The sequence below is a fragment of the Delphinus delphis genome, chromosome 7, assembly GCF_949987515.2.
Source record: "Delphinus delphis chromosome 7, mDelDel1.2, whole genome shotgun sequence".
NCBI classification, from domain to species: domain Eukaryota; kingdom Metazoa; phylum Chordata; class Mammalia; order Artiodactyla; family Delphinidae; genus Delphinus; species Delphinus delphis.
The window spans coordinates 88698436-88725352 of record NC_082689.1 but is presented as its reverse complement, the minus strand read 5'-3'; the positions used below and the strand labels follow the sequence as shown (position 1 = coordinate 88725352).

Here is a 26917-nt window from a genome sequence, read left to right as displayed (position 1 = left end):
AGGGATAAGATGATTGTGCTTTGCTGTAGAAACTCCAGTGGGAACACTCAAAACATTTAATCCCCAACAATATTAACACTGTATTCATTCTCAAGCAAATAAAAATGACCTTCTCTGATATTCAGACAGTTCTGGAAGCATTTTAATCTGACAGCCTTGGTTTTCCATGGCAAACTATCCATGTGCTGAGAATGTTCACAGCATCTATCATGATGACTTCAATTTTGTGAAGTGAACCTATGAAAAGTATGAACAAATGTCCTTAAGGGGTACATTTGGTAAAGCCTTTCAAGGGCTCCCTAAAGGGAAATGATTATTTTGTTAACACTGACTTAAAATAAAAGTGTTCATAACCAAATCAAGAGAAGACAACTTTTTACTCGTTACAGGGCTGAGTTTGTTTCTGATAAGAGACTGAAAATGCACATAGAATATGCCTTTTTCTCCTCCTTGATCGATCCTAACTGTAGCCAAAGTTCAATATCCTTCTAATATTTACATTTTAAGCCTATTCTGGCAAATTGCTACTTGAAACAGATCAATAGTATAATATATTTAAACTGTGATTGATAACACAGAAAAAGTCAACTGAGAGGGCTTAGGTATTCATAGAAAATGTGTAGGGGTTTTTTTGTTTGTTTTTGCCTTTACCTGTGATTCAAAGCTCCTTTTATTTTAAAGAGAAGTTTGCCAATTTTTGCAAGTGATTCTAAGATCAGATGAGTGTTGTAGTTACTTAGATATTTATAAAAAGTACAAACCCATTCTAAAACAATTAATTTAAGCAATCCTATGTTGTAAACATCCACCAAATTCTCAACTAAAAGTCAAAACAATAACTTTGCCCAACTTCTAAAACAGATTAGTATGAACTCTGATTAACATAACTTCACACATAAATTTTATTTTTAGCCAGTCTTTATTGCTTCTCCTGTATTACTTCAACTTAGATAATAGTTTATTTTAAACAATTTCCTGCACTCTGGATCAACCCATTAGTGACAAAATCATACAAGTTTTTAAAACTTTGTAGCTCATATGGTCAAAGCTCACGTTTTTGCAGAGTAGAAAATTAAGGCATAGAGTTCAGTAGTTGTCCCATAGCCACAGCTGGTTAGTGAATAGTAGGAACAGGAATCTGAAGTACACTTCCTCAACTGACAAAATAACTTTAAAGATCTCTAAGGTTACATTTAATTATAAAAGTCTATGATTTAATCACATAAAGAAGGCTACTAATATATATACCCCTTGACATTCAAGAAGAACCTGCCATGTTAACTTCAGAATTCCCATTTACAAGTACTATGGTAAGAAAAATTTCCAAAGATCATATTTACCACAAAATGAAACAAAAAGAGTAGATGTATACTTGAATCTCAATGGGAATACTGTATATACAATGGAGTAATATATGAGCTAATGAAAAAAAAGCTCATGAGGTGTGAGCGTGGGGTGGAGGTTTAAATTCAAACCCATACCCCTTGTAGTGCCCAGGACTCAGACTCCTGCCCTAGTAAAACTTGACAAATTACTACATGACACGTTTTAATGGACTGTATGAAGGTCACCTATGATTGAATAAGATGCTGACCACTAAATCCACAATTGCCATACAGATATGCATATTTCTTCAAGTTTGCTTGAATAATTTATATTCTATAATTGAATAATCTATATCCTCATTTTTATTTTAAATCTGTGGTCCGTTTGCCCCAGGTCTTCCCTTCCTCACCCTAAAAGTACAAAATACAGCTAAGTTACCATCCTGCTATTTCCCAAATTCCATCTTAATTTTCTCTAAAAATTATTCAGCCTATTTCTGCCAGTACATTTGCTTTATTTGTGTATTTTCCTTCATTTTTCTAACTTTCTCTTCAATGTGGATACAATATATGCAGTCTGCTCTCAAACTGCATATGCTGACAGTGAAAAGGAACAGTATGTTAAATATAATCCATAAATAACCCACAAACACTAATTTTGGTCAATAGTTTTAACCTCCTTCTCCTCTTAAAGGCAGTGAAGAGCAACTTTATTAATTTGCGATTACCTCACTGTCTCCTGCAGACATTAATGACGAGGAAAATGCCAAATGTTATGAGGAAAAGGTGAATAGAAACAAACAAAAAAGTTCTGTATCTGAAAACTAGGTAATCAATAGTTAACTATAACATAGTTGACTATACACTATTTTATAACACAAACCTCTTGGACATCACGTAAGAAAATGTTTTAGAGTAACCTTATTATATCATGAAACTGAAATATATTTATAAAAGAAAATGATTTAAAAAGAACTGCTAAATACTGAGAAAAATTATCTAAGAAAAATAAGTAGTAGATATAATTTTAGAGCTACCAGCTATTGTGTTTGAAAGCAGCAACTATTTTATTTGTTAGCTCTGACATTTGGGAAAAGAAAATTGACAAGGTCATTCTTTAAAATGGGGAAGAATTTGATGTTCAAAGTTTATAGGCTAGTCAGCTTATATCAGCTAACTGGAATGGTATTTTAGTTAGTTTGGGTTGCTCTAACAGAAATACCATAGACTAAGTGACTTAAACAACAGGAATTTATTTCTCACAGCTCTGGAGACTGGAGTCCAAGATCAGGATGTCAGCACTTGCTGTAATCTCACACCCCAGAGAGGCAAGCTCTCTGGTCACTTCTTAGAAGGACACTAATCCCATTATGGAAGCTTGAATGTCATGACCTAATTACCTCCCAAAGGCCCCGCCTCCTAATACCATCACATTAGGGCTCCAACATATGAATCTGGGGAAACGCAAACATTCAGTCCAGAGTAAACGGTGTTAAGAGTCCTCATCAAACAGCCATTGTACATGATGTATAAATCACTTCTGACCAAGTGACTCACTGGAGAAAAGGTGAATCACAGACAATACTGTATTTGAACCATGGTCAACTTAAAAGATGTCTAACCTGGTAAATTATCAGAATCACCTGTGAAGGTTTATTTTGATATAATTAAATTACTTTAAAAATATTTTTTAAAACAAAGCATTTAATAACACAACTGAAAACCAAATGAACAACTAAAATAGTTTTTGTTGGTTCACATTCTTTCACTCTTCTGGGCCATTCAACCTAAAACCTAAAATTTTATATACTTTTTTTCCTTTTTATATCTTTCTATATACTTTTTTATCTCTTTTCCCTGCTTTGTCCTTTTTTTCTCTTTTTTTGTTCCTTAACAGTTACCTATAATTCTATGCATTTTCCATCCTCCTTAGTGTCTGTCTTCCTTGCTTTTCTGCAAATTTGATGAAGTTAGGATTCTCACCACCATATATAGCAATGCCTGGCGTATGGTAGGCACTAGTGAATATACATTGAAAGAACGAATGGAATTGAGTATCCATTGCTGTTACGGTGCAAGCTCTACATTTAGAAGTTACATTTCCTTGTCAACAACTGAACTCAAATAAGAAGTTGACCTCACATTCGTATGCTCTTCATTTGTATATACCTCAGGCAGAATACAAGGTCTGGTCAAACAAGACCACAAAAGCTTGGTGAGAAATCATATGTCCTGCTCACCTCTGTAGGTTATGCCAGCTCTCCCAGATTATTATTATTTTTTTCCACCAAGTCCCCTCCAATGGTACAACTGGGCATTAGCTGCCTTAGCTCCATCCTTTTCACTCTACAATTCAACATCACCAGCATAAAAGATGACTGAACCAGAGGTGGTAACTAGGTGGTGCCACTGGGATGAATCAAGCACACAGATGATTGTCGTGGTTGTGTTTTTGTTATTCGTTAGTTTTCTTGGTTTGTAGAGTGTTAGCCTTCACAGTTAGCCTATATGTGCACTATGTTGGCCTGCATGGTATTTTTGTAATGTGATAATTTGGTAACGTTTTTAAATTTCGAGATTTAAACAACAACAACAAATCTAGATTTCTTGCTTCTCATGAAAAATGAAATGTCTGGCACAACCTGTTAATGTTCCTTATGGTAAAAAATAAGTGGAGATGAGAGGTGTTCTACCTCAAGTGGACCATTAGCTCTCTCCGGTTTTATCATACTTTCTGCCACCCTCAAGTAAGTCTAGATACTGAAGTCTAGACTCAGTTGCTACTTACTATCATGTTGAGCCATTGGCTTTTATCACACCTGACACACTTTACTATTTATAACTTGCCTCACTCTATTAAATAAGTATTTGAATTTGTGAATCTATTCGTAAATGAATGAGTTCTATAGATGGAATTACATGAATTAGTTATCTATTGCTGTATAACAAATTAACCTCAAAATTCAGTATCTTAAAACAATAAACATTTATTGTCTCACATAGTTTCTATGGATCAGGAATCTGTTAGCCACTATGTGGGTGGTGCCGGTTTGGAGTCTCTCTTGAGGTTGATGTAATGCATTGGCTTTGGCTTAAGTCAACTGGAATCTTGACTGGGCTGGAGGCTCTGCTTTCAAGATGGCTCACTCATACGGCTATTGACTAGAGGTCTCAGTTCCTTGCTGTGTGGACTTCTCCACTGGGCTGCTTGTGGAACCTCATAACTTGTCACCTGGCTTTGCCCGGAGTGAGGGACCCAAGAGAGAGAGGGCAAGGAGGAAGGCTCATGCCTTTTATGACCTCATCTCCAAAGTCAAACGCCATCACATTTGCCTTATTTTATTCATTAGAAGTGAGTCACTAAGTCCAGCCTGCACTCAAAGGGAGGGAAGTTAAACTCTACCTCTTGAAAGAAGTATCATATGGTTTGTGAAACTTAGATGTAGCAATCTTGGTCTTTGGGTCTTGGACTTGGTTGAATCATCAAATAATTGCTTTATTTTAACCTAGGTATTACCAAATACCTATTGCTTTACCTAATTTTAATATTTCAAAGCTCCTTTCAGTTTATTCTGTATATACTATTCCAAGTAAAACTGGGAGCCCCCAGAGAGTTACAAATTATAATATTTTAAGTTTAAAAAATTGTGAAATGCGTCCAAAGAGATTATTAACTCAATTTTAGGAAAACCACTCCTAAATTTTAGTGAAACACAAACTTTCAGTTACTTATCATCCATCACCTAGGTAGTCTGAGAAGCTGGTATATAACTGGTCATTTCATATTACAATTATTTCTTTGTTCCTGGATGTGCAATTTCAGTATCACTGTAGGCAAATTTCTTCTTAAACATTTATAGCTGTAATCATCAGTAATCCCCTGGATAGTGGTAAGGTTCTCCTTTTTTTATTGTCTTTTTTATATGACTATACTATTCAGCCTCAGCAGGAAGCAGGTCCTCATCACACTTTATACCATCCCCAAAGAGAAAGAGTAGAGAGGTTCTGAAAGAAGGGGGAATCTGAACAGAAGGACAAATTCAGAGACCAGCTAGGGAACTTCAGAAAGTAGAAGTTGCTCTCCTGCTTCTCTTTGGTGATGCCCTTTACACTTTAAGCCTTCAAACTGCAGATATATTTTGATGTGTCCAGTTAATGTATTGACAGTAGAGGTATTAATAGATTTCTTTACTTTTTATCTTTCAGTGTTAATCAAATTATGGTGGCAGGGAGAAGTACAGATACATAACCATTCACTTGTTAAAAGAATTTTAATTTACTCAAGATCGGTTCCCATACGGCACTGATGTCAAATAAGATTCACAGCTCTGATCCAATATATGCTTAATGATTTCATCCATGCTTTGTCTCTTCTACTTTATTAGGAAACAAAACTAACTTACTTTATTTTTTTGCTAAAATGGACTACTCCATTTTTTGAGATTTTGCTCATAGCATTGAGTTCTGTAAGTTTAGTACTCATTTCCTACTCATAGCAGGGTTGGTAGCAATCATGTTAGCAGAAATAAATTTTTATAAAGCCTACATTTTTCTATGAGGCAATGATTTTTACAGTATATAAAGTTTGTGATATATATATATATGTGTGTATATATCCACTAAAAGTCAATGACATCTCTTGAAATGTTATGACATATTTTTATCACGCTTCCTCTAACTTACTGGGTTCCTTGGCTATATTATTCGCTAGTTTGGGTTGATTTCACGAAGTATGCTGGAATTCAATTTTTGAAAACGTAGTGTTGGTGTTGACTGGGGATTGTTGCAGTTTACCAAACCACTTTCAGAATTTAAGCTCTGCTGTTTTTACTCAGGTGATTTAAAAAATGTAAAAATACACATGCAACAAAATTTTCTTGTTAATTTGGTAAAGCTGGGTAATACAAAATAACCTTATTTTCTTATTGACTTATGAGACAATTGTAAATAAATCCTATTCTAAAATAACCACTAGTCAGGTATAATCTGTGTGTGTGTGTGTGTGTGTGTGTGTGTGTGTGTGTGTGTTTGTGTGTACATATAAAGAATTTTTGTGGAAGAATAATTTAAATCATTGGTCAATGACACTGTGGCCTTGTTTCTTCAACTGTCTGTGTAGATCAATCTATCCTTTATAAGCAGAGATAATATTTTACCTTATTGTGACAAATACACAAGGTCCTTGCACTTTAGAACACTATAGTAGAACACAGAAAATGATCGTAAAATAATACCAAGAATAGTAATACCCCAAGAATCAATAACAGTGAAGTTATTATTGCTAATAGCACTAAGTCACTGATCTGGATAATCTTTTAAGTTTGTTTGCTAAGGTTAAAAAAAGAAAAAGAAAAGAAAAACTCCCTTAGAGATGTGCAATTTGAATGTGCTTCTGGTGTTAATGGAGCAGTCTTTTCTAAGCTATAACAGGTCACAATTAATCAACCCCAATCAATACAAGCATCCTAGCTATAGTATCACTGTACTTACTCATGATGGTTAGGGCTGTAGCTTTTGTCAATTCTTCTTTCATTGACTCTATTACTTCTAAATTACCACCATCCAGGTTGCATCTGTTTATGGTTCCATTTCCCGAACTGATCCAATAAAGTTTGTTTTCCACATAGTCTATTGATAGTCCTGTAATTAAATTATACAATTTAAACATAACGGTAGCCACTTAAATTATAATATTCACCTAGCACTGGGGTTTGGGGGAAAAAAATCAGTTTCAGGCTCAGATTTTTGTCTTTAAAAATAAGATCTGGCTAACAGGGAGATATACACACACTGTTTTAACTATCCGTCAAATAATATACTTTTAGAGACACGGTGGTTAGCTCTCTTATCATAACAATTTTATGACATTAAGAGGAATGACTGTTCCATTTTACAGATAAGGAAAATAATACCTAGAATAGTTAAGAAATCTATTTGAGGCCATAGCTAGTAAGTGGACATTCCGGAAATTTTAAGAAAGTTTCTGTTTCTAAACTGAGTGTCTGCCCTCTTCATTATGCTGCTTTGCCTCAGAAAGTTTTAATGTGTAAAACTCATTTGGGATACTTATTAATGATATTTATAATTTCTCCTTTACTTTTAGTAAAAGTTACTTTAGAAAGTTATAGATTTAAATTGGTGTTTTCAGTAGTTTTCAAGTAAATCCAAAGGTAGGAGAATTTCAACAATTAGTAATTTCACTGAAGCATGGCAGTGAATTGGGCTCATATAGGAGACGCCATTGAGAAACAAACCATACAGCAAGTGAACCAAGCCAATGGCTTAAGACCATTGTCCCTACATGGCACAGTGTGTCACTGTAAGTTAGCTTTTTGTAGTTTATGAACAATTACATACATTATAGGGGTGTTCATGGTTTTCAAAGGTATCAGGACACGTAAATTTTGATTGCCAAGGGTATACATCTAATTAATTACAGGCATTCTCAGTAGGCTTATGATCTACATTGTAACAGTAACACTGTGGCTCCATGTTGGTCTTCTGTGACCCACAACTACTTAACGAAAAAGCACATGTGGGCACATCCTCAGGCATACAATAAATAAAGTGTTTCTGGGATCTCCCTCACAAAATGTAGTGAACAAACTACAAAAAAGTCCCTTCCCTATTAAAAAAAAAAAAAAAAAACCAAGATGAAGAAAAGGAAAGAAAGAAGAAAGGAAGAAGGAAGAAAGAAAGAAGGAAGACAATTGGAGAGAATCGTACGAGTTCAAGTACATTGAGAAAGTGATACCATATCCAAAATATTCTCAACTACAGTTAGTCCCAATCCAGAGAGTGGACCAGTTTTCAGCAAGTAGCAATAATAAAACAAGCCTATACAATATACCAGCTATTTACTGACTTATTGGTATGTTTTCTTAACAAAAGTCTGGGAGATTCACCAGAAAAATCACAATGCATAAAATTAGACACTGCAGGGATAAAATTTTCAGATTTTTTTTTCTGATAACCACTGTGGGTAATTGGCTTTAATTACTATAAAAAAATCAAATAAAAACTATCACAGCCATATTCTATGATATAATACTTTCATGGTGAAAATCATTCATCATTCTTTTTTTTTTTTTTGCGGCACGCGGGCCTCTCACTGCTGTGGTCTCTCCCGTTGTGGAGCACAGGCTCCGGACGCACAGGCTCAGCGGCCATGGCTCATGGGCCCAGCCGCTCCGTGGCATGTGGGATCCTCCCGGACCGGGGAATGAGCCCGTGTCCCCTGCATTGGCAGGCGGACTCTCAACCACTGCGCCACCAGGGAAGCCCCATCATTCCATTTTTTTATGAGAGAGAGTTTGGTTATTCTACAGGTACTTCCTAAGCCACCTCCATCTATCTTTTCTGGTATTAATAAATTCTGGTTTAGACAGCTTAATTTTCAGAAGTGGTTTATTTTACCTTCTACTTAGTTGACCATCTAAAGCACGTAATTCCATCTTTAAACAGCAATGAAGCATATCTTTACTATAGATTTATGGTACAAAATATAACCCCAAACTTTCTACTGCCAAATTTTCAGCAAGTATCAAATTAATGAATACATTTATGAAAAATTCCCTTTAAGAAAAGTTACCTATCTCCTTGTGTATTCCAAACTTTACCTCTCAGTCAAGCTGAACCATCAGAGAGTTATCTGCATTTTTAGCTTGCTAAGTTTTTCTCCCTCTTGGAATCTCTTGCTGAATTGAACTTTGGCATTGTGCCCTTGGTTTAAATGAAAGATGGTATAAGAAGTAGCCATAGGAAACCCACTGTTATACTTGCCAGGATATAGTGTCTGAAATAATATATCACAGTGTGACCTCTTTATATAAGGACCCATGGGAGAAATCTCTTTCAGGACTCGGTGCCAGAAAAAGCTTTATGCGGAAAATATAAAATTGTAACTGATCATATTTCTCTCTTTGCTTTGACTGCAAAGAAACTGAAGAGTCAGATTTGTGACCCATCTCTGGCAATTGTAAAGGAATTGCATTTATACCATAAACTTCACTTCTGGCTTCAACAGGATAATCGATTATTTTCCTTCACCTTGATTTTTAAAATCAATATTCTTATCTGTTCCATCTTAGGGAATGTGTTTGTTTAAGTTTCTTCAACTCCTTTTTGTAAGGAGAGGGTACATATTGAATACGTTCAACTCCAGATTAACCCACAATATCAGAATTTTCTCATCTACCTAAAACTGCAGTTTCTAGACCCGAACTTAGGTTTTGTAAATCAGTTATACAGAGCAGAGAAGTTGCAGAGTTTGGGGCAGAGCTCCCCAGTTTTTACTACTGAACATCTTTGTCCCTGGACTGTGCGTGCTGAGAGGAAAGAAGCTGTTGTCATTGTGAGCTTTTCACCTTCAGCGCTGAGCATGATGCTTAGAGCAGAGAAGAAAATTTATAAACACTGAATGAAGGCATGGGGTATTTAACTAACTCCACTATGAAAATTATAAGTTGTCTTCAAGGAGTTCTGCCTAGTAAAGTTGAATTATCCCCACGACAGAATTTTTCTACTGTACTAATGTCCATGTATTATGAAAATAGGGAGGAAAGGCAATGATTCAATAGAGCTACTTGGTATGGCTTATATTTTTTATATCAATGTTAATACAAAATAGTTTAGGATTAATAGTTTTAAGGTTTACAGGAAAAAAAATTAAAGTTCCTATTTTAATCTATATATGTATGTGATATGTCACCTAGCCACCTACATATACCTTCTCTCCTGTCAGATATATTAGCTTAACCCCAGAATGCCCTTGAGCGTGTTTATTTCCAGGTGTATACAAGAGAACTGAAATATTTTAATAATCCTATTATGAATTCAAGAAACTGATGATGTACATTTTAAATTCATAGATGAGCATGTTTAGAAGTACATATTTTTAAACTTCATTAATATAAATGTTTTACATAAGATTTTTAAACTTTGTTATTATGCTTAGGTTTTAATAACATTGAAGAATTAATTGGTATCCATCTATTGGAATAATTTCAAAAGATAAATCATTAAGCAGTAAACTAATAGTGGTTTTGATGTAATTGAAGCTACTCAATGATTTTAGCATACTAAGTCAAGAGCCATGAGAAAACAGATCAAATATAAGCATGTCCATAAAACTGTCCTGGAACCTGTGCAGAGAAATATAATTATGTCTGTACTAGAAGATCCTCAGAATGGGTAACTAAGATTAAAATATCTTCAAAAGGACAGTAAGGTCTGTCTGAAGAATATGCCATTAGTAATATAGAGTCATTTCTGCCAGACATATTTATTTTTAAAATCATCTGGATCTGGTAATCAAAAGAGAAAATTGAGATTAAATAATATAATAGGTATATCAATGGAAGAAAAGTCATCATCTAAACTGAAAAACCTTTATGAAAAGAAAAACCTACCTTTTTACCTATCTTTTCTATTATTATAAAAATGCAGAGGTAATCCATCTGCTTTGATTCTAACATTCGTTATTTTAAACCAAAGATTTCACTTAATATATTATTTTATTTGAACATTTTGATTTAAACCAGCTTATTTTTTAATTTAGACAATGTAACTTGCGAAAATTATATCACTGCTCTCATAGTAGGAACATTCCATACACTGATATAAGAAACAACTACACATTTTTGAAAATAATAATCTAACTATATTTTCCATATATCACTAAAAAAAATTAAGTCCATTAAGTTTTAAGTGTTGTTACAATTAAGACTGGAAAGTTCATTTCTATGTGTCTCATTTCTTTTCTTTTTTATATCACTCAAAATAAAATCAATATACCATGCAATGTGGAATTAAAACAAAAATGCAAATATATAGAAAAAATTTTTTTAATTGAGGCTTTCTAGGGATAGTAATTATCTAATTTTTGCCATCACTTGTCAAATTTAATTTCAAAATTTTCACCCCTAGCAGTGCATTATAACTATCTGGAAAGCTATTAAAAATACCGATCCCAATCACAGAAATTCTAATTTAATTGGTTTATGTTGGTCCCAGGCATCAGTATCTTGAAGAACTCTCTCCAGGTCATTTTGGAATACAAAATTTAAGAAATTTCTTTTAAACACTGCATATTTTTATAATCTTTTAAATTTGAATTTTTAAAAGGTTCAATGAGGCCTTTTAAATTTTGCTGGAAAGTAGGTCATGATGTGATCTCTGGAGACAGAGGAATACTAAAGATGTAGATAGGGAAAAAAACATACTATGGATATTTAAATGTAGATGATTAACTTCAAGGCCTCTAGACGAGTATAAATAACATTGAAATCTTCTAAATATTTTCTTTGTAGTGTTATCTTCAGACAATGGAACACAACTTCTGCTTCTGGAATTGTGAAAGTTGTAGAAACTGGCTATTGAAAACACAAAAAATGGGAAAATATTGTAAAGTTGTATGCCCTACTATACTCGTAGAATAATTATAATGTTCTGGATATTCCAAAATGGAGATCTTTTCATAGTACACCAAAACAGGCATGATTATTCCTGGGGCAGCACTTTCTCTGAAACATTGAACTTTTAGCTTCAAAGGAGCATTGTTATTCCATGGAGAAGTAGAATAGGATTAATTGCCTACTCACAATTAGGCTATCTCAAGAAATGCTTTATCCCTTCTGAGAATACTTAGATTTTGTAAGATAAAGAATAAATATCCTGACTGGTGTGAAGTGATACCTCATTGCAGTTTTGATTTGCATTTCTTTAATAATTAGTGATGTTGAACATCTTTTCATGTGCCTCTTGGACATCTGTATGTCTTCTCTGGTGATATGTCTATTTAGGTCTTCTGCCAGTTTTTTAATTGAATTGCTTGTTTTTTTGATATTGAACTCCATGAGCTGTTTGTATATTTTGCAGATTCATCCTTTGTCCATTGTTTCCTTTGCAAATATTTTCTCCCATTCTAAGCGTTGTCTTTTCGTCTTGTTTATGCTTTATGGTGTCAGGGAAGGGGAAGCTGGGGCGAAGTGAGAGTAGCATCAACATATACACACTACCAAATGTAAAATAGATAGCTAGTGGGAAGCAGCAGCATAGCACAGGGAGATCAGCTCGGTGTTTTGAGATGACCTAGAGAGGTGGGATAGGGAGGGTGGGAGGGAGGCTCCCTATGTATGTATGCATACATATGTATGCATATGGCTGATTCACTTTGTTGTACAACAGAAACTAACACAGTATTGTGAAGCGATTATACTCCAATAAAGATCTATTAAAAGAAAAAAAAGAATAAATATCCTGAGGAAGCCCAAATTACTGTTTGTGTCCCTGGATTCTCTCTAAAGTGAACACAAATATAAACGGCCACCCTCCAATCACTTTGTCTAAGCGTCTCTGGGTTGATCTGACAGAAGGCTAGGTAGCCTTTGTGGCTACACACTCACTTCACCATTGTGAGGCTGTAATAATAAGAAGGTTATAAAAGGGCCTCATATCCTAGTGTCTGGTACATAGATGTACTTAATACATTTTACCTATTTATTAGTAGTATAGGTTTTTGTATTTCCCTTTCAAGCTAAAATCCTATTTTTAAAATTTACAACCATTTCTCTGGTAATCCCTACAAATGATAATTTTGAGATAATTTAATGAGAAATACTCAGATTGTGCACTTAATTTTTAATACAGTATTTTCTCAATTATACAGATACATCAAATTTAGAAACATCTGTTCTATGAAAGCCAATCAGAAATATGCTTCAGCCTGAGACAAAGTATTTGCAATCCACATATCCATCAAAAGACTAGGATCTTGAAAAGAACTCTCAAAACTCAATAGTTTAAAAAAAATAGAATTAGAAAATGGGGAAAATGAATGAACAGAAATCTCACAGAAGATATACATACGGCAAGTAAGTACATGAAAAAGATGTTTAACGTCACAGGAAAATGCAAACTAAAATGACAATGAGTATCACTACACACTTACAAAAATGACTACAATAAAGCTAGTGACAAAAATAAATGCTGGCAAAGACGTAGGAAAAAACTATATCACTGACACATTGCTGGTTGGAACGTAAAATGGTACAGCCACTCTGGAAAAGAACTGGGCAGTTTCTTATGAAATTAAGCATATTGTTACCATAGGTCCCACTAATTGCACTCCTGGGAATTTATCCCAGAGAAATGAAAATGGATGTTCACACAAAAACTTGTACATGAATGTTTATAACAGCTTTATTTGTTGTAGTCATGAAATGGAGCAGGACCCTATGGGCCTCCTGGGTACAAAAGCCTTTCTGTGTCCCCTTCCCTGAGTTCCAAAGGGCAGGTTCAAACAGCTGCTAATCAGGGAAGGGAGGGGATGTGGAGATAAGGGAGGAGCAGTCAAGAGACAATAGTACAGTCTAGGGGCAGTGTCCTGGTTCCCCCTCAAGGGATATACATAACATTATCTTTGAGCTCTTCTCAGAACTAAAGCCCCCAAATGGAAGACGTTACCTGCTTGACAAGCATTCTTCATTCCAGAGAAGGTCTGAATTGAAGGAATGCGGGCCCTGCGCTTACCGTCCCCTGATCTTAATCAGCAACCCTGACCCAGGACTATAAGACTCCTCACACCACGAGTCCCCCCCCCACCCCCCACAAGGTGGAGACACACAGTTTTGAAGGCATTAGCCTGCTGTGGCCCCCTTTGCCTGGCAAAGTAATAAAGCTATTCTTTTCTACTTCACCCAAAACACTGTCTCCGAGATTTAATTCAGTGTCGGTGTATAGAGGACGGATTTGGCTTCAGTCAGAAACTGGAATCATCCCATTTCCTTCAACAGGAGAATGTTTAGGTAAACTATGATATGTACATACCATGGCATACTACTCAGCATTAAAAAGGAAAGAAAAAAACAACAATAACAAACTATTGACACATGAAACAATTTTGATGACTCTACAAGGATAAATGCTAAGTGGAAAAAGTCAACCCAAAAGCTTACATACTGTATGATTCCACTTATATAACATTTTAAAATGACAAAATTTTAGGGCTTCCCTGGTGGCGCAGGGGTTGAGAGTCCGCCTGCCGATGCAGGGGACACGGGTTTCGTGCCCCGGTCTGGGAATATCCCGCATGCCGCGGAGCGGCTGGGCCCGTGAGCCATGGCCGCTGAGCCTGCGCGTCCGGAGCCTGTGCTCCGCAACGGGAGAGGCCACAACAGTGAGAGGCCCGCGTACACCGCAAAATAAATAAATAAAATGACAAAATTTTAGAAATGGAAGATAGTGTGGGGAGGAAAAAAAGGGGGAGGAGGGGGTAGGTGTGGTTATAAAAGGGTATCAGGAAGGATTGTTGTGATATTGGAATTATTCATTATCTTATTTTGCTTTTCTTTTTTCCCATCCACTTATCCATAGAACTCAATTCAGTTTATTCAGTATTTTGACTCTGATATTGGATACAGCAACCTATACATGTTATAAAATTGTACAGATCTAAATATACAAACACACAAATGAATACTAATAATACATAATCTGAATAAGATTGGTGGATTGTATTAAGGTCAATATCTGAGTTGTAATATTTTACTGTAGTTTTACATAATATTCCAATTGGGGAAAATTAGATAAAGTATACACGGAACCCCTCTGCATTATTTTTTATAACCGCACGTGAATCTAAAATTACCTCAATAAAAATTTCAATTCAAAAATATTATTCAACAAAAAGTTGAGAATGTAGGGCATTCAGAGTATGCCACTCCAAAATAGACCTCTTTGGTTTAAAGATTATTTTGTCCTGAAGATAATTAAGAAACAACAGACACCAAAAATCAAAGCTCTCTGCCCTCCCTTTTTGCTGAAAGCGGGCTTAGCCTCTTAATCACCAGAGACAGGTCTAGATTTACCAGCCCAGAGACAGCACTGAGAGGAATCTATGTAACAAAAGTTACCGAAATGACCCTTATCTTTCCTTAGTTTTCCTCATATATTTACCTTCTCATAGTACGCCTTCCTTGAAAGTTTAAAACCTTTTTCCTTTATCTTTTTATTTCTCTACAAATTTATTGTTCTTTGGTAAGATGCTATATAAGCACAAGTTCTAACCACTCCTTTGAGTTACTCTTCAATGAGTTTCTCTCACATGTATGTGTGCTATGAGAGTTAATAAACTCTGTTTTCCTCTTTTTAATTTGTCTGTTGTCAGTCTAATTTCCAGGGCCCTAGCCAGAGAACCTAGGATAGAGGAAATACTTTTTTGGTTTTTTTCTTCTACTCCAAGTATCTATATCGCCCTCATCTTAACTTGATCTAAAGGATTCCTTGAAATAATCCTCTCAATTCACTCCGCTTTAAGAAGTCACTGATGGGGCTTCCCTGGTGGTGCAGTGATTAAGAATCTGCCTGCCAATGCAGGGGACATGGGTTCGAGCCCTGGTCCGGGAAGATCCCACATGCCGCAGAGCAACTAAGCCTGTGCGCCACAACTACTGAGCCTGCACTCTACAGCCTGTGAGCCACAACTACGGGGCCCACACACCACAACTACCAAAGCCTGCGTGCCTAGAGCCTGTGCTCTGCAACAAGAGAAGACACTGCAATGAGAAGCCCGTGCACCACAAAAAAGAATAGCCTCCACTCGCCGCAACTAGAGAAAACCTGTGCTCAGCAACAAAGACCCAACATAGCCAAAGATAAATAAATAAATGAATTAAAACAAAAAAAGTCACTGATGACACACAGTTACAGACCTAAGTTAATTAGTTCCTTATTACTTATTGTATCAAGTTAGGATTTCAGCATCTCCTCCATTCTCCCTCACATAAATCATTTTACTTGGGACAATTTATATTTCAAGCTCTTAATGTCCCAAGCTCTTACTTGGAACAATGTATCTTATAGTTCAAGCTCTTAGAATTATGTGCCTTGTGAAAATAACATGCAAAATTAGAGGAAAAACAGAGTCAGTGACAGTTTATTTCTTAAGAAGTATTTTGTTCTAAAAGATCATTTTAAAAGGTTTAATGCCTACAGTTTTATAATTTCCCTAAGCTATATTTATAGCTTGATAGGTAAAATAGAGCAAACTATTTTTAAAATCACTGAATTGTGTCATTTGAATATTTTAAAATTATAGTTCCTGTCAATATTATCCTAAATATTCCCTTGTATTAGATATTTTTTTCCCCAGACATGCAGAATAATTCAGTTTTTTTAGATATATCATGATTTTGTGCCTTTTAAGCCTGTTTTTTTTTTTCTACTAAGAATAAGGAGGGCTTCCCTGGTGGCACAGCGGTTGAGAATCTGCCTGCTAATGCAGGGGACACGGGTTCGAGCCCTGGTCTGGGAAGATCCCACATGCCGCGGAGCAACTAGGCCCATGAGCCACAACTACTGAGCCTGTGCGTCTGGAGCCTGTGCTCCGCAACGAGAGGCCGTGATAGTGAGAGGCCCGCGCACCATGATGAAGAGTGGCCCCCGCTTGCCACAACTAGAGAAAGCCCTCGCACAGAAATGAAGACCCAACACAGCAAAAATAAATAAATTAATTAATAAACTCCTACCCCCAACATCTTCAAAAAAAAAAACTAAAAAGAATAAGGAAAGCCCCTTCTTCCGTCATACCTTAAAAACAAAAGCATGTGTTTCCTTCAAGGTCCAGTTGAAGTTACAAAATATCACCAATTTGGTTACAACTCATTCCTCTATTTTTCTTTCTCACCAAGAATTAGTTGTACTATTTTTATAGTGTCTACTTACATTATGTTTATGGTGTCTGGATACAGTACTCATGAACAATATTGGTTTTTGTTGTTGTGTAACTCTACTAAAGGTCCCATCAAATGGTTTATATTTCTGTTTTTTTCCTTTACTGGACTATGACTTTGATAATGTGTCCCAGGTTTTACTTTCAGAGTCTGGAACCTAGTATGCACTTCATAACCTTTTTTTTAATAACTTTTTTTTTTACACTCCATAACATTTGAATGAGTAAATGATCAGATTAAAAAATGTAACAAATTTAAATTATTTGTGTGTATATGAATGTGTAATTTTAATATTAGTTTGTTAATTCCTCCATTCTTTTTGGTAACCTATTATTATCATTTCTTTTGGGGTGCATAGCTCTGTATATTGATTAAACTTCACACATAATAAATGTAACTGTGCTGAGTAATAAGTATATATATAACTGTATTACATCAAGCAAGGAAACATATCCAGAAATTTGTTTTAACCTTATTTTTAAAAATTGAGGTCCTTGAGTTCTTTTGATATGGTAAACAGTGTTTATGAATATTATCCATGAATAGATTTAAAAATCCACATATAAGGGTTAGAATGATTAAACAATAAAAAAAATGTTTGGTAGGTTTCAAGAAGGTGTACTTGAAGGTTGAGTAAACAAATGACTTTTGGTTGGGATTACATTAATTTATTTATTTTTAAAAAAACTTATTTATTTTTGGCTGAGTTGGGTCTTTGTTGCTGTGTGCGGGCTTTCTCTAGTTGTGGTGAGTGGGGGCTACTCTTCCTTGTGGTGCGCAGGCTCAGTAGTTATGGTGCACGGGCTTAGTCGCTCTGCGGCATATGGGATCTTCCCCGACCAGGGCTCGAACCCATTTACCCTGCCTTGGCAGGCAGATTCTAAACCACTGCACCACCAGGGAAGCCCTGGGATTACATTTAAAATGAACAGAAAACATCAAGAAAATAAAATATGTAGTTATACTAGATTCTTAAGAATAAACCATGAAGGGTAATGCTGATTGACAAGCCAATATGCTTTATATGAGGCTTGAGGGATAAAATTCATAATATATAAACATTTTAAACTCTGAAATGGCTTTAAGTAGTAAATTAAAATCCCATTTTGTAAACTGCTCTAAGCATTTAATGTATCCAAGACTGAGCAATAAATCTTAATTGAAAATATTTAGTTCAACAATGTATAATGGGAATGTTGATTTGTATTTAACAGAAACAAAGTTATTCAGCCCAAACTGCCTGAAGGCTGCAATTACTTGGTCTTCAGTGATACACACTCATAAAATGCCAAGTTGGGTGTTTTGATAAGATCACTATGCACTTCTCTTTCAAGTATTTCATGCATATGGATTTAACAGAAAACAAGTAAGGGAAATCCAGTGAATTAAAATATGAAAACAATTCCACAAACTAGAAGGCCTAGTATATCAGTGACATTACTGTTTAAAACATGCATTTAAAGATTCAGAAATAATTAATTGTGAGGCAAAATTGACACAGAGGTGAGACTGGTTCTTGCATACCCCTGGCTGCTTAGAAAAGCTGACTGCAGTGTCCTACTTGTTCCCACATTTCTTAGGAGTACATAAGCTCTAGATTTTTCTTTCCCACCTTCCATGCTTGACTAAGTACCAGTTTTATTCCTTGATCTTTGCTTGAGGTCAGGTAATTACTATATGAAATGAGCCTCTCTAGGCATAGCATATGGTTAAGATTTAATATGACTTTGGAAGCAGATAAACTTGGTTTTGAATCCCAACTCTACCATTCATCACAGGCAACTCATTTCTTTCAACAAGCCTCGGTTTCTGAATCTATAAAGGAAGAGTAAGAAAGTCTTCCAGAAATGATTACCATGAGATGATTAATGAAAAGCATTTTGCAAGTGCTTAATATATTCTAAATCCATAACAAGTAGTCACTATAATTATGTTATTTTTGTTGCCAAAGTGACATCCTCATCATATATCCCAGGCTAAGTGCATACAACCACAAAGGTGTAACTTCATAGTGAGAATACAGGTTTCATAAAGGGTTATAGAAAATGATTGTTTTCATTTGACACTTCCCAGCCTTACGAGACAGAATATTGTTTTTCCTCCTTACATCTTGTACATTTTTTCCATGCATTTTTCTATACATTTTTTCCAAAAATAATTTATAATCTGACAGTCAATATGCAAAAGGAGAAAAATCAACTGAACAGTAGCTCCTGCTTTCTTAATCACCTAATTTTCTTCATGGAAGTGGTTCAGGGAATGCAGTGGGCAGGAGTTTAAGCCAGAGATGGCTCAGACAGATTCATCATGAGAAAGTAATTACAATAACTTCCTGCAGTGCAAAATATCAGTGAAATTCAATGAGTAAATAACACAGTAACAAATATCCCTATGTATGTAAGTATTTCATAGGTATGACAGTCATTGTATACCAACAAAAACAGGTTTGTACTTATTTTTTCACACATTCATATGTTCACTTATAGCACTGAAAAATTCCATTTTATAAATCATCTCAGGGGGATAGTTCTAAAAGAAACTTATAAAGTGGGATTACAGTGGCATGAATTCTTGAGAGTATTTCAAAAATTCTTCTACTATCAAATGTTTCCTTATGAGACTTAACCTTGATACTACACTAAAAGGCAGTTTTAATTTGTGTATAAACCAAAAAAAATTTTTTTGGTCCACTTATTCACATCACAGCTCTAAATTGTCCATTAAGAGAGGAAAAAAAAAAAAAGCAAAAAAAGAACTTTTAGAAAAGAAAACACAATAATCTGAAATATTTCAGTATTTTGTGTAAATTAGTAAACAATATAACTTGCTGAATATATTTTAAGAAAGTGGTTCAAGCACACAGTGAAAATGCTAACTTAAAAAAAAAGTTACTATGCAACACAGTTTTAATCTATTTTAATCAGTATCTACAATACTCTTGAAACCAGCATTGTCTTTACTGGTGCCATTCCTCACAAATAAAGAATTTAAACTGACAATATAGTTAAGACTTTCCTGCTATAAAGTCAATCACCAATAATATTTTTTATAGTTAATTTACAGATAAGAGTCTCTCTAGCCTATTGGGATAGATCAAAAATTGCAATTAACAGGGTTGCAATGAATAAGGGTTACATTCAAAAGAACTTGGTTTTATATTTATACTATGTGCTAAAAAACAAACAAACAAAACAAAACTTGCCGATAAGTAGATAAATTGACCAATTGATTTGTGTTTGTTCTTTCTTTTTATGAGAAATATCTGAGTTGCTAATGAGAGCTGATGGGGTTCAGGACAGGCCACCCCAAAATGTGCTATGTTGGCATATTGATTTTTTTTTTCTTGTTGATAGTTGTTAATTTATTTTTTAACTTTTTATTTTATATTGGTGTACAGTTGATTAACAATGTTGTGTTAGTTTCAGATGTACAACAAAGTGATTTAGTTATACATATACATATATCTATTCTTTTTCAAATTCTTTTCCCAATTAGGTTGTTACAGAATATTGAGCAGAGTTCCCTGTGCTATACAGAGGTCCTTGTTGGTTATCCATTTTAAATATAGCAGTGTGTACATGTCAATCCCAAACTATCCCTCCCCCCAACCCTTCCCCCATATTGATTATATTGAATTAAAGTTACTTAAGAAACAGCTGGTGAAAGAAAAATACTCTGAGCCTCTTTTGTTTGCCTGAAAGCAGGGACTAATTCCCTCATTGGGAAGGTATCCTCCCTATACCAGGAAGATAGAAGGCATCCTTATCACCAGAGATAGGGAATTCAAGGCCAAGAAAGCAGTATAAATAAGCTTTGTTACTTCATTATTTTGGAACTGCAAGCCCAAACCCCTTTGTCTTTTCAAATCTTCACAAATAATTGTTTCTTTGTCTAAAAGGTATAAATGCTGCCTGCTTTGGTCACTTCTTTGGGTCTCATTCTTACGGGGCTCCCATACTTACATAATTAATTTTTTTTCTCCTGTTAATCTGCCTTCTGTCACTTTAATTACAGGCATACCTCATTTTATTGCTCTTCACTTTATTGCACCCTGTGGATACTGTGTTTTTTGCAAATTGAAGGTTTGAGTCTACCCTGCATCGAGCGCCATTTTTCCAACAGCATTTGCCTACTGCATGTCTCTGTGCCACGGTTTGGTAATTCTCACAATATTTCATAATTTTTTATTATTATATTTATTATGGTGATCTGTGATCAGTGGTCTTTGCCATTACCACGATGACTCATTGAAGGCTCAGATGATGGATGGCATTTTTTATCAATAAAGTATTTTTTAATTAAGGTATGTACATTTTTTTAAGACATAATGTTATCACACACTTAAAAGACCACAGTATGGTGTAAGCATAACTTTTATATGTACTGGGAAACCAAAAATCTCATGTGACTCGCTTTATTGTGATATTTGCTTTATTTCGGTGGTCTGGAAATAAATCTGCAATGTCTCTGAGGTATGCCTGCACTACCTCAGCCAAAAGAACCTAGAAAGATAGAGGAAAAAATTTTCTTCTCCTATAGAGCCAAATGGCCACAGGGTTAGACAGGGAATATAGGAGAAACAGCAAGAGGAACACATTTACACATGGACAGCACAGTCTGTCATTCAGCATCACAGACACCATCAGTCTTAGCACCCGGTTGACATGACTAGTAACCTGAAGTAGAAAGTTACTGGAAGGAACTTGTAAGCAATACTTATTTGTAAATCACATCAAGAACTTCTAGAACAAGATGGGGGCCCAGTTGTCTATTGGTCCTAAGGGGCTATGCTGGGAAGATCTGAGAGCAGAACCCGGTACTTCAAACTTGTTTGCCTCTTAGCATCAGCATTAAGACAATATAGATGTGCATAAAAATTTGCTCATCTCAGAGGCCCACTTAGTTACATATGTTCCTCTGCTAGATTTCTATGGATTCTGTTCTATGTTTATTCTTAACTGAATTCATTTATACGTACTCAATACTGCAGACAATCAAATCATTCAAATTTCAGTCTATTGGACCCAATATAATTTCTACTACTACTCCTGATAGGTTCTATTATTAAAGGCCAGATGTTCTTTTCATAAGTTTTCCTCATTTAATCCTCATGAGAACTTTACAAAATAGGCATTTTGCCTTGATCTTACAGATAAGGAAAGCAAGTACCACCGAGCTAACAGTAATTTGCTCAAGGTCGCTGAGATAAATTCACTTAATGGGATCTAAAATGATTTAGGTTCGTGTGACCCTAAAGCAAAAGGACAATGTCAAATTTTTATCAACAGGCCGAATACAAAATCTGATACTGAATAAAAATCTGTTTATTGAATAAATGAATGTCTGACTCACAAGCCATACTCATTAATGCTGACTTAAGATATGGTTTGTAATAAGGTTCTGGGTTATTTCTGGGAAAACAGTCTATCTTGCACAAATTAAAATTTAACAGTATAATTCTGAATTTATTTTAAAGTAATTTTCAAATATAACAATAACTGACATGAAGTAGGCATTTAATATTTGTTACTGGATGTTCAATCATCCATACACAGTTAAAAATATCACTTGGTGTATAACACCTGAGGGGCCAACTACAAAGTGTAAATAGTAACACTAATTCTTTTTCTTACAAACTTTCTTTATATAAGCTTCATATATACCTGTTCTTTAATTTATTTTGAGTAGGAAAATGGAAATTTAGTATGAAAGAAGATAAGGTTTTTCCCCTTATAAAAACGAGCGTATAAATGAACATTTTGGTGTAACCTATAGCTACCACATTACAATGTAAGGACTTTATTTGCTCATACTATTTCAGTCATACTCACTTTTCCGTATTAAATATTCTGAACAACTCCAGATAAGAACCAACTGAATTGCTTTAGTCCAAATTAAATCCTTTGTATGGGTCCTAATCCTGTAGAGTCCCTTGTTTCTTCTGTTCTATCATCTTCTACACAGAAGTATTAGCATTTCAATTTGCCTTTAATGTCTAACACTACCTTGAATTTCAATTGTGTATCAAATCTTAGAACACAATCCAGAGAAAAGAGTTGTTAATAGTATCATTTTACATCACAAGGTTTATTCTACGGACCACATAAAAAGAATTATTTATGGCAAATCTTGTTGATATTATCGCTTTATTGAATCATCACTATTAAAAATGAGATACTTCAAGAAAGTATACTTCCACAGTTCTAAAACTAAGAAAAAATTGCTGAAAAGCTTCATGGTGTAGGGATTTTACCCCAAGATTTAAAAATACACAGTATTCAATTCAAAGCAAAATTATGACTTTCTTTTGTATATTCCATCATTGCACATTTAATATAATATCAAAATTCAGGTTCAATATTGGATTTTTAAAAAGACGTACGTTGAGATGATAAATTAAGGCAATATGGTAATTCTTGCCTCTCAAAGAAACAGAAGAGAATATGAGGAAAGAGTGATTACAGTTTGAAAAGAATAGTACAATGTATAGATATCTATTTGAAAAGAACAGTATAGTGTAACTTTATCTTCTAAAAGAATCTTTGTACTTTGATTTTCAAAGATCACTTATGGGAATGAGTCAAAGCTCTCTTTCAGCACCATGAAATTTTACCTGATGAGTTACAGTGGTTAACAAAGGTAGAATGGCAAACTAAATAAACACCCTGCAGAGTAAGTGAAAATTGCTGAAAACTAAATATTAAATACTTAAACTCAAATCATTGCAACTATTAATAATGCCACAATGATGATGATCAGAGGAGGCTTCAGTACATCATATTGCTACCATAGCAAATGGTGTATCAGATATTCACCAGTGAGAATAAGATATTATATCTATTAATTACATTAAGTTTTAAGCAACTTCCATACTTAAGATATTGTAAAAATTCTCTTATCAAAAAAACTTAACTTCTTTTCCAGAAAAAGAATGTTTCTTCCCTACCCTACATGGACCAAATGGATTCCATAAGATTGATAAATTTCTGATTTAATTTATATTACTAATCTATAATATTTTCTTTCAGGCTCTAGGTCAAAGATCCATTGTATAAGCACAGATCTGTCATATTAAAAACTACAGTGATTAACTATAAAAAAAAAAACCAGAACTTACCAACCGGTTCCTTTTGATTCTGAAAGAGAATCTTGCTATTACTGCCATCCATATTTGCCATATTAATTGTGTTTCCATCCGTCCAGTAGAGTTTCCTTAATTCAAAAGAGATATGGTTTAAAAATATTAGATATAGACCTACTTGTTGACTAGAAGCATACATTGAAGAACAAAGTTAATATTAAAGTAAATTCTTGGCTCAGGATAATGTTTTTTCAGGAAGGCCCCAGATTGTTGAGCCACTTGCCTGGGAAGAAAGTACCACTTGCTTTTTCCTGTCACTGAAGGACAATTATCTCACTTACTTTCCCGCACCTACATTCACAACTGAATATTTAACTATGACTACAGTAAATTATTGCCATTTAAAGTCATTCATCAAGATTGAATCCTCTTGGCTTGGAGAAATCAGGCACCAGAGAAGGGAACAAAGTCATTTCAATCATTCCAGTTGAAAGCACTCAGGAGAAAGAATTTCTTTTAGCCCTACCCAAGTTCTCTACATGGGTACATGATGACTAGCCAGAAGATGGGAGAATCTGATCTACTTAGCAGTGACCATAATACTAACACACAGTAAATATGTTATTAACAACTGGTATTTGAAATGAAATTAACAACTTCTCCTGGCATCTTTTTTTTAAAATTCTGAACTGTCACTCTTTAGAAACATAAATTGATAAAATTTTACAATAATATATAAAAATCTGATTTCATGCAGAAAACAGAAATCTCTAACCAGGGATCTCGTACAACTTCCATGTTCACATTTGCTTTTTTGACTGTATAGCTTATATATATGTATGTATGTATGTGTGTGTGTGTCTTGAATTCAACAAAGTTTTACATAAAATCAGAGCAAAAGTGTGTAAAATTTTTGAAAAATTAAAAAAATAATCATACTTTACCCCCTGACTGGGTGAGCTGCTAGACACTGTGGCTTATCGATTCCGTGGATAATTGAGGTTTTCAAGGAGCCATCTAGTCTTGCCACGTTAATTTGCGTTTCATCAAATTCTGAGCTAATCCAGTATAAATTACGTGAGATCCAGTCCACAGCTAACCCTCTGATACTCTGAATATCTGTACAACAGGAAAGAGAAAATTAAAAATGAATGAAGTTTTTCATTCTTTTGGCTTTCTAAGTCAGTTATTTTCTGTCTCAGGGAAAATTTAATTTACACTATTAGTTAGCTAATATTGTACAAGACTGTAATCTCATTCCCTTATCAGCCCTTCTTAAGGCATGAATAATCATTAATGTCTTACTGCTGAGCCATTTGAAAACCTGAAGTAACAATTAGCATTGAAATTACATTAACAGTCAATGATTCACTAGTAAACACTTAGGAGCAAACACAGGCAGCAGTCCTATGAGCCAAGGTGACCAAAATTCAAATTAGAGTAATAGCTTCTCTAGTTGATGGTACATCTTTCTAGTTAGGAGAAAGTACTGTGGGCCATCAACAAATGGGCCATTTTATGTTTTAAATGCCAATTTGTTACTGAAATGAAATAAAACAATTCAACTTTCCAAAAAGTATTACCAGAGTTGAACATTTTTAAAATGGATAATTAACAGAAATTGACAGAGATATGAACAAAGAAACTAAAGCCCTTTTAACATTCCTCCAATGTGGATTCTACAGAAATTACTGAAATCTAATTATGTTTTGATTCATTACATCCAATATGAATATTTGGGCTGCTATTACTTGATGATTCAATCAGGCATCTTTTTTAAAAATGATGGAATTTAGGCTAAAATATAATTGCACATTTAAATTAAAGAAACAAATTAAAATGTTCAAAACAATGGATACTAGGAAATCTTTTTAACATATTAACAGGTAAAGCAGGCCAATTTAGTTCCCAATCTGTGGCATTTGACTACTTTTACTTGGTTTCGCCTTTATTTCATAAAGTTTTAACGTTTTCTATCATGCTGTACCTCTTAGGGTTCTCCAGACCCCTGCTACTCAAATTTATAAGACACCTGGAGACTCTTAAAAGGAAGATTCTGATTCAGTAGGTCTGGGGAGGGTCCTAAGATTCTGCAAGTTATAACTAGCTCCCAAGTGCTGTAGTCACTACTCCAGAGCAGCAGTTCCAATCCAAATGCTGCTAGAAACCCAGAGCAGCTGCTACTTAGCTCTTCTAATTGCTACATCTTCCCTTTTTATCATTTTCAAAAGATGCCACCAAGCTAGATTTCCAGAAAGCGAAAACTCTGGATTTGTAAGGTCTGCTAACTAGTTCAATTTTTTTTAAAAAAAATACATTTATTTATTTATTTATTTATTTATGCTTGGCTGCGTTGGGTCTTCGTTGCTGTGCGCAGGCTTTCCCTACTTGCAGCTACAGGGGAGACAATCTTCACTGTGGTGCGCAGGCCTTTCATTGCTGTGGCCTCTCTTATTGCACAGCACGGGCACTAGGCGTGCGGGCTTCAGTAGTTGTGACACTCAGGTTCAGTAGTTGTGGCTCACGGGCTCCAGAGCCCATGCTCAGCAGTTGTGGCACATGGGCCTAGTTGCTCCGCAGCATGTGGGATCCTCCTGGACCAGGGCTTGAACCCATGTCCCCTGCATTGGCAGGCAGACTCCCAACCACTGCACCACCAGGGAAGTCTCACTAGTTCAAAATTTAAAGGAGTAAAATAAGGGAGGCCTGGCAATTCTGGGTCAGCTGTGAAGTGCCGTGCTGGCATGGTAGGCTCTACCCCAAGTTTACATCCTTGAGTC

At 35.0% G+C, this 26917-nt stretch overlaps 1 protein-coding gene across 1 annotated transcript in view; it reads right to left on the bottom strand.

Moving 5' to 3' along the window:
• Positions 1–26917, bottom strand: part of LRP1B (LDL receptor related protein 1B) — a 1457034-nt gene that overhangs the window by 558320 nt on the left and 871797 nt on the right. The window contains exons 30-32 of the mRNA XM_069540814.1: positions 25082–25256; positions 24174–24268; positions 6816–6965 (exon numbers count right to left, since the gene is read on the bottom strand). Of these exons, the coding sequence (XP_069396915.1) occupies positions 6816–6965; positions 24174–24268; positions 25082–25256 (420 nt within the window). The remainder of the gene's footprint in view (positions 1–6815; positions 6966–24173; positions 24269–25081; positions 25257–26917) is intronic.